At 42.1% G+C, this 8,651-nt stretch overlaps 1 protein-coding gene across 1 annotated transcript in view; it reads right to left on the reverse strand.

The window, feature by feature from the left end:
* Window positions 1–8,651, reverse strand: part of LOC108522030 (adhesion G-protein coupled receptor G2-like) — a 113,613-nt gene that overhangs the window by 8,112 nt on the left and 96,850 nt on the right. The window contains 7 exon segments of the mRNA XM_017862129.1: window positions 2,142–2,234; window positions 2,237–2,292; window positions 2,294–2,357; window positions 2,360–2,421; window positions 2,993–3,092; window positions 5,948–6,216; window positions 7,851–7,972. Coding sequence (XP_017717618.1) covers window positions 2,142–2,234; window positions 2,237–2,292; window positions 2,294–2,357; window positions 2,360–2,421; window positions 2,993–3,092; window positions 5,948–6,216; window positions 7,851–7,972 — 766 coding nt within the window.

The following is an 8,651-nucleotide window of genomic DNA, read 5'->3' on the forward strand; positions in this document are numbered from 1 at the left end:
TTTTTTTTTTTTTTTTTTTAAGAGAAGTCTTGCTCTTGTCCCCTAGGTTTGAGTGCAATGGCTTTATCTCAGCTCACTGTAACCTCAGCCTCCTGGGTTCAAACAATTCTCCTGCCTCTGCCTCCCAAGTAGCTGGGATTAAGGTGCCTGCCACCACGCCCGGCTAATTTTTGTATTTTTTAGTAGAGACGGGGTTTCACCATGTTGGCCAGGCTGGTCTCGAACTCCTGACCTCAGATGATCTGCCCGCCTCGGCCTCCCAAAGTGCTGGGATTATAGGCGTAAGCCACTGCGCCCGGTCTATATTTTTTTCTTTTAAAGTAGCTATTAGTTTTAGTATGCCATGGTTGGCAAATAAAACTTTTCTTAAGACCCTTAAAAGAATTTGCTCATGTTTTTGGTTTTGTATGCAATACCATGTGGTATAACACCTGGATATACCAGTTGAGGAGCTACTATATTATAAGTAAAAATTAATAACCATATATAACCAAACAATCATCTCTGCTGGCTTCCTCCAAATTTAAATAAGAACCAACAACCAAATTCGGCATTTGAATTTAACCTCAGGTTGGGATTTCTCTGAAAACCAACAAGATGATCTATTGCCTGACAGAACTAGAGAAGGACAATATGGGAGCAAAAGCAACAGGAAAGATGAACAAAAGCCAATGAGAAGGCAATTAAAAGGCATCCCCCAAAGAAGATTCAGAATAAAAGGAAACTAAGGGACAGTGAATTACTGTTATTGTAATGTAAACCTAATAGCCTGCTGGGCTTTTAATGTCAAAGCACTTCCATTAAAAATAAACAGCGGACACGTCTTTCATAATACTGCTCTAAAAGAATCAGTCATTTTCTTTTCTAAAGAGTACAAGTGGCCGGGCGCGGTGGCTCAAGCCTGTAATCCCAGCACTTTGGGAGGCCCACGAGGTCAGGAGATCGAGACCATCCTGGTCTACACGGTGAAACCCCGTCTCTACTAAAAAATACAAAAAACTAGCCGGGCGAGATGGCGGGCGCCTGTAGTCCCAGCTAGTCGGGAGGCTGAGGCAGGAGAATGGCGTAAACCCGGGAGGCGGAGCTTGCAGTGAGCCGCGATCGCGCCACTGCACTCCAGCCTGGGCGACAGAGCGAGACTCCGTCTCAAAAAAAAAAAAAAAAAAAAAAAAAAGGGTACAAGTATCAGGGTTCCAAGATGAATTGGCTTCATTAACCAATGGGAAACCTGAAGCAGATGGCGACACACAGAGCCTGCTCTCTTTCCTGCTGAGTGTCCCAGGGCAGCAACTTCTTAGGATTAGCCTTCAAGTAAGACTGCTGCCACTTGGGTCTGTCTGTTGTTGCTTTCCCATTTCTCATTGTCTCCAAATCGCTGACCTAGGAGGTAAGAGCAGTGGGCTCCCTGTACAGACACAGTCATGGTATGTGTGCTTACTGTCTGCATGTTCTACTTGAATACAACAGTTTTTTAAAAAAGAAACCAAGTGAAGGAAGAATAATCGACTTTTTCAAAAAGAATTCCTGGCAGGTTCCCCTCAATGTGGTCTCTCCAAGGAGATAACGATGAATAAGGAGAAAAAAACACCATTTCTTGAATTTAGTAAGCACCTTTCCTCCAAGGATCTCAAAGCACTCCCTCTCAATGATAAATATGTTTTTCAATGAAATATCTTAAGCCACTAAATAAGCTACTTTGCCTATACAGGCATACCTCTTGGGGTTTCACAGATAGTGCATTTTTTTTTTTTTTTTTTTTTTTTTTTTAAAAATTAAAGGTTGTGGCAGCCCTGCATCCAGCAAGTCTCTCAAGGCCATTTTTCCAACAGCATGTACTCATCTTGTGTCTCTGTATCAGCAGTTTTTAGCAATAAAATGTTTTTAAGTTAAAGGTATGTACATCTGTTTAGACATCATGCAATTGCACACTTAATAGACTACAGTCTAGTGTAAACATAACTTTTATATGCACTGGGAAACCAAACAATTTGTGTGACTCACTTTATTGCAATATTTGCTTTATTGTAGTGGTCTAGAACCAAACCCCCAACATCTCTGAGGCATGCCTGTACTCTTTTAGTAGCTACATTTTTGTATTCAACTGGGATCATTCAGTTTGTATTTGATGCTGTAAAGCTTACCTTGTAAAGTATTAAAGATGGCAAACAGATACATGAAGGTCACGTTAACTGGTCCCCAGGCAAAGAAGGCAAAACCCCAAGTTATTCCCAGTAAAATGTAAGGCCAGCGATACTCCTGAGGTCTTGAATACTGGTTTTCGCTGGGCTCCCAGTTGCTTCTTCTTTTAATTCGACAGAGCTGAACCAGGACCACAATGAACATGCTGACGTTCAGCAAAATATCACACAGAAATATCCCACCACCGTAATGTAGAATACTGCATTGTTGTTGATCCAGCAGCTGGAGTTGGTTGGGGGGAAAACATATTACAGTGATGAACTAGAGTTCAAAATGATACAATGAGTCTCTAACATTTTACTGAAACATTTTCTACCAGTACAAGAGAAAAAAATGATAAAACTGCTATTCTCTACAATCATTTGTAGCTCTAGGGAAAAGAATCTTAAGAGTTTATTTGAGGACACTTGGTGATTTAAAGTACTTTAAAAATAGACCTTTTTTTAAACATTCAGGATTTTGCCCCTGTAAATCCTAGCAACTCTGTTCCATGAGTCTTTATTAATATAATTGGAATGTCATTTTATCAGAGGCTAATGAAAATATTTTCAAAATAGTTCCTCCTAATTCATTTTTCTTTTCAGAATAGCTCCTACTAATTCATCACTTGAAGAGTAGCATGGCATTTCCAGCTAGCTTCTCTCATTACATAGGACTATGAAGGCTGTTGTGAAATATTGCTGGGTTTTATTAGGATGACAGCAGGAGTCAATATGCTGATTAGATCCTCGTTTTCTAGGAGCATTCCGTTTTCCAGTTCACTTAGCATTCCCTTAGGGGGCTTTGTACTCACAAGTCATCCGGTGAGCCATTGGGGAATTTCCCATAGGATCCAAGCCCATAGTTATCTGGGGATATAGTCAGGATGATGGTCACAACCACAGCTGGTACCCCTGGAAGACAGGAAACATTTGTCACACCTAATTCTTTTTTTTTTTTTTTTTTTTTTTTGAGACGGAGTCTCGCTCTGTCACTCAGGCTAGAGCGCAGTGGCGCGATCTCGGCTCACTGCAACCTCCGCCTTCCGGGTTCAAGCGATTCTCCCGCCTCAGCCTCCCTAGTAGCTGGGATTACAGGCGTGTGCCACCATGCCTGGCTAATTTTTTTTTTTTGTATTTTTCGTAGAGATGGGGTTTCACCATGTTAGCCAGGATGGTCTCGATCTCCTGACCTCGTGATCCGCCCGTCTTGGCCTCCCAAAGTGCTGGGATTACAGGCGTGAGCCACCGCGCCCAGCTGGTCACACCTAGTTCTAATAACCAAAGTGGGTGACAAGACTAGAGATCACATCCTATTTACATCTTGTAGCAGAGACTGGCTAGCCGTTTACCAGGCTGGTTTCTTTTCCTCTTTGGCACATGACTGGATGCCCCCAGCCTCCCAGGCAGCTGGGTGTGTGTGGCCACATGGCTCACTTTGGGCCCATGGGATACGGGCACAAGTGATTTGCTCCACTTCCAGGCCTGTCCCATAGAAGCCTCCTGTGAGACCCTCTACTTTCTCTTTGCCTGCAAACTTAGGGCAACCTTGAGGCGGAGTCTTCATGAGCTTGGATCTCTGAATAACTGCAAGACCAGGGGCTCCTCTGCCCCTGCTAACTAGACTGTAGGTGAGTGAGAAATGATCTTCTACTGAGATTTCAACGTTAATCTGTTACAGCCACCAGTGTTGCCTTTAACTTTTTTTTTTTTTTTCCTGCTCTGTCACCCAGGCTAGAGTGCAGTGGCACAATCTCAGCTCACTGCAACCTCCGCCTCCCGGGTTCAAGTGATTCTTGTGCCTCAGCCTCTCAAGTAGCTGGGATTATAGGCGTGCGCCACCACACCTGGCTAATTTTTGTATTTTTAGTAGAGACAGGGTTTCGCTGTGTTGGCCAGGCTGGTCTCAAACTCCTGACCTCAGGTGATCTGCCCACCTTGGCCTCCCAAAGTGCTGGGATTACAGGCATGAGCCACTGCACCCAGCGTTGTGCCTTTAACTTATACATGTCTGGAATGTACATTTAAGAGTCAGCAACTCCTGGCAAATCTTTCATTATGAAACCAAAAGTCCTCAATTTGAGGACTTTGAGACCCAGTGAAGGATGGAGGGTTCTGTTCTGGCTGATCCAGGGGGTGATGACTGCTACTATGCTGGCTCTCTCGAAAGCCCACGGACACTTCCCTTCAGAGAAGGTACCATGAGAAGGGTCCCCCAAGTTTAAAATGGCTTTTGGTGGGGAAAGAATCCTATTCACCACTGCACACCATCACCCGCCAGCCAACCAGCAGACGTCCCATCTCAAGGCCCTGGTAAAGAACAAACAATTCCTTGTCACAGACCAGTTGCAGTGCCTGGTAATATCAAATCTAATAGTTCATTTAATGCCTTTGCACTTGAACCTTCTGGTGACCCTGACATATGATAATTTTCTAAGTGAGACAGTTTGTTAAAATAAAATATTGGGGTGGAGGACCTTGTACTTAACAAAGGAATCTGACTTTCAGCCTTCTCTAAAGAAGACAGAATCCTTGCCCAGTATCTGGAGCAGTGACTTATGTTTCTGGGACAAGCAGGGAAAGGGTGTTGTTCTGTTGTTCTTCACAAAGACATAATGACATAAGATGCAAGGCAGAGTGGCAAGGGTGGTGGCGTGCTTGCAATCTTGATGTGTAGGAATATTTAGCCTGAAAATAGAGGGAGTCTGGTAGGGGGTGATGGCAGAAGGCCGCATATAGGGAGACAGAGCCAGGCTTGCTGTTTTCTAGCTTTGTGAATTGGGGGGAAATCACATCATCACTTGGAGCCAGTTTCTTCACCTACATTTCGAATGACTGTGTGGCTCACCTCACTGGCTTATTTTGCATGGGGTCACTTGTGTGCAAATACGTTGAAAAATAGGGGATTATACATACTGTTATATATTACTTATAGATTATCTAAAGGACTTTCTGGCAGAAGAGGTATCAACTTACTGTTTTCTGCCTGAGAGAGCAAAACCAAGACCACTGGTAAGTGCCACCAGGGAGCTGAATGAACTTAATGGAAAATCAGAACTGTAGAGCTTTATAAAATAGTTATTGGCTGCCTTGTAAGGTAATGAGATCCCCAGTAATAGAAGTATTCAAGCAGAAGTTAGATTATCTTTAGTTAAGGATAAGTCAGGTGGAGTTGAGGGTTGAAGAGGCTTCTACATTGGATGGGAAATTGAATGAAGAGATCTTCAAGATCTTTGGGGAGTCTAAGGCCTTGTGACCTACCACCAATAGGCTGCACAATCGGAAATGTCATGCCCACGTAGCAGTGAAGTTACAATGTGTTTTATACATACATTCTCTCACTCTGCCCTCCTGAGCATACTGGCATACATGTCTGATATCTGGGAGGTACAAAGTAGAATGAGGCTGGCTGGGAGCTCAGGGACTGAGATTTTGGGCTCTTTACCACCAAGCTAATGTTTTCAATATATTGAGCACTTTCTGGCACCTTCTGTGCCAGCCCCAAATTCTAGTTCCTGGAGATACAAAGAGGATTCATGGTTCAGCCTTGAGGAATTTCATATTCATAACAAATCCAGAGGAAATATACAGGTGTCCTAGAAGGAGACTTAACAAAGTTGCTCTTCGGGCAGTGCACATGTAAGAGTACAAAGCTGTTTTAGAAACTTGCTGAATGCGATCTGCTTCATCATTTCCTCCTGCTCAAAAATCAAAACACTGGAGAAAAAGCAGAGGAAGTCCAGGCAACATACAGGCAAGCTTATACATACCCCAACCGACAATGCAGAATTTAAGGATGTATTTTCGGATGTAAGTATTAAATACTTTGACAAGGGCCAGGTACATATGGAATGCTTCTAGGCCCATCCATGTGAATGAGACCAAGAGAAAATAATGAAGAAATACAGCCACTGAAATGCAGACGCCTTGCATCTTATACAGAGCAATCCACGAGTCCAGGAGGAAGACCAGGTTCAGCAAAAGCAGAGCAGCACACAGCTGGATGAGGATTTTGGAAGGATAATCCCTCCGGATCTTTCTAAAAGGAAAGGATGAGAACAAGAATTAGCCTTCTACTCTGCCAACCCCCCATCTTTTTTTTTGGTTTAAGATAAGCTCTGGCTCTGTCACCCGGGCTGGAGTGCAGTAACGTGATCTCAGGTCACTGCAACCTCCGCCTCCCAGGCTCAAGCGATCTTGCCACCTCAGCCTCCTGAGTGGCTGGTACTACAGGTACTCATTACCACACCCTGCTAATTTTTTGTATTTTTTTTGTAGAGACAGGGTTTCGCCATGTTGCCCAGGCTGGTCTTAGACTCCTGGGCTTAAGCAATCTTGCTGCCTTGGCCTCCCAAAGTGTTGGAATTACAGAGGCATGAGTTACCACACCTAGCAATAACCCTTATGTAAGCATATCTGTCAGGCTCTTTGAGTTTTAAGCAATTTATTTTTATTCTTTGGTAAATGTCTATATGCATAAATTTCCTCTCTTTGAGTGTGTGTTTATATGGGGGGCGGGGCTTAAAACCAACAACAACAAAGGAAAAATCTAAACAGAATCGTCTGTGATAACCATGAGGAGAATTTGTGTCTGTATTTCTGTGGGATCTTTTACATGCTGACTGTTGGCCCAGACTTTTAAATAGTTTAGAGTAGACTCTACTGAGCACTCGCCCTGTTTCTCCCAAACTACTTTCAGAAGCATTGGTGCTGCTTCTCATAGAGTCTGCTATATTCAGATCTTCAAAATTTAACCAAGATTCCCATATTATTGTATGTTATTAGGTAAAATGAGATCATGGAAAGAAGAGTATATAGCTAAATGTAATAGCATAGGAGAAGCCAGCTAATGGATGACATGTTCATGTTTATGCATGCAAAATTAGATCCGGTGAAATCATTCTGAGTAATGGCTGGCCTTATGGTTATTTAGTCTCACCAATAATATTTCCAAAGGCTCACTAGAAGATCTGTAGTCACAGCTAGAACCTAACTTTGGCACTGAAAATAAATTTTTTACATTTTCTGATCAGTGTCCAAAATCTAAATCCAAGAACCTACATATTGTTTCATTTCATTAATGCAATAAAAATGCCTATGTCCTTCTTTTCCATTAGAATTTGTTGAAATTACCCCAAAAGCAACCAAAGGGACCTGTCTGGTAAGTCAAAAGGAAAGGCTGTTTTTTAGAATGGCATTCTTGCTGCAGAGCTACACTCACTGAGTGTCTATTTTTTTCAGTAAAGCTTTTACACCCTTATTTCTCTCCATCCCCACACCAGTTAATGTATTTAATCAGTATAATTTAGAAATATAATTTATTAAACATAGTTCTTATGCTGTACATGGTGCTGTGGTCTATTTTGGATTGTAAGTCTCTGGGTTTTGGGGCCTGCATCCTTCATTCATTTCACACTTTATGTCTATCAGGTACTGGGCGTCATTCTGGGGTACAAAGATGATTCTGACACAACCCCTGCCTTCAGGGAGTCCACAGACTAGTGTGAGGACACAAGCATATAAACCAAAAAGTCCCATAAAGTTGATACATAGGTGCTCCACTAGCTGGGTGTACAGGGTAAGGCAGGCCGAGGAAAGGGCTTAGTTAATAAATGTTGGCAATGGAGGTGAGTGCTGAGTCCTAAATCCAAATTTCCAGTTGTGGATACTCACTCAAAAGCTACGTAGGTTACAAGGGTCACTGACAGAAAAATTGATGAAAGCCCACAACCAATATATGTAATAAACGTCAGAGCCATCGTTTGAGCAGGCAGCACAGATGTCCTAGATAGGTCCTGGAAAATGAAATATTGCTTTTAGTAATCAAATATTTTAAAATAAATACAAGACTTATGATTGATCAAGTATTCTAGGGATCCATTCATAGTCTATTCAACAAACCTATGAGGTAGGCACAATTATTACTATCAGGTAAAGATAAGGAAACAGACGCAGAGAGGTTAAGTAACTTGCTCGAGGACACACAGAAAGTGGAGAAGCCAGGATTCCAATTCAGGTCTGGCACACTCCAAAGCCCACGTACTTGATCACTGCATTATAGTGCAATGGAAAGGCACTGGACTAGGAGCCTAAAGACTGCGATTTAGCTCCTGCCTCTTACATTTCTTAGTTCTATGACTGTGGGCAATTATCTAACAAGTGAGTCTTAATTCTGATTTTAATGAAATGACAATAGCAACTCCCCATTCTACCTATCTTGCAGGACTGTTGGGATGATTACATAAGAGCATTTATGTCAAAGTGTTTTGTAAAATCTTAAAGTGCATTGCAAACTAAACCATTTTATTACTCATCCTAATCTGAATTCCTTAGTTCTCTTTATTATTTAAAAGAGAAAAACTTAAATGTAAAAAGAGAATGTGAAAAAATACTTGTCTTTCATGTTCAAGTATTTTCCTTCAGGTACATTTGCTTATTAGAAGAGAAATCTCTCTCTCTCTTTTTTTTTTTTTT

This window comes from Rhinopithecus bieti, unplaced genomic scaffold, assembly GCF_001698545.2.
Source record: "Rhinopithecus bieti isolate Rb0 unplaced genomic scaffold, ASM169854v2 scaffold_63301, whole genome shotgun sequence".
Taxonomy (NCBI): domain Eukaryota; kingdom Metazoa; phylum Chordata; class Mammalia; order Primates; family Cercopithecidae; genus Rhinopithecus; species Rhinopithecus bieti.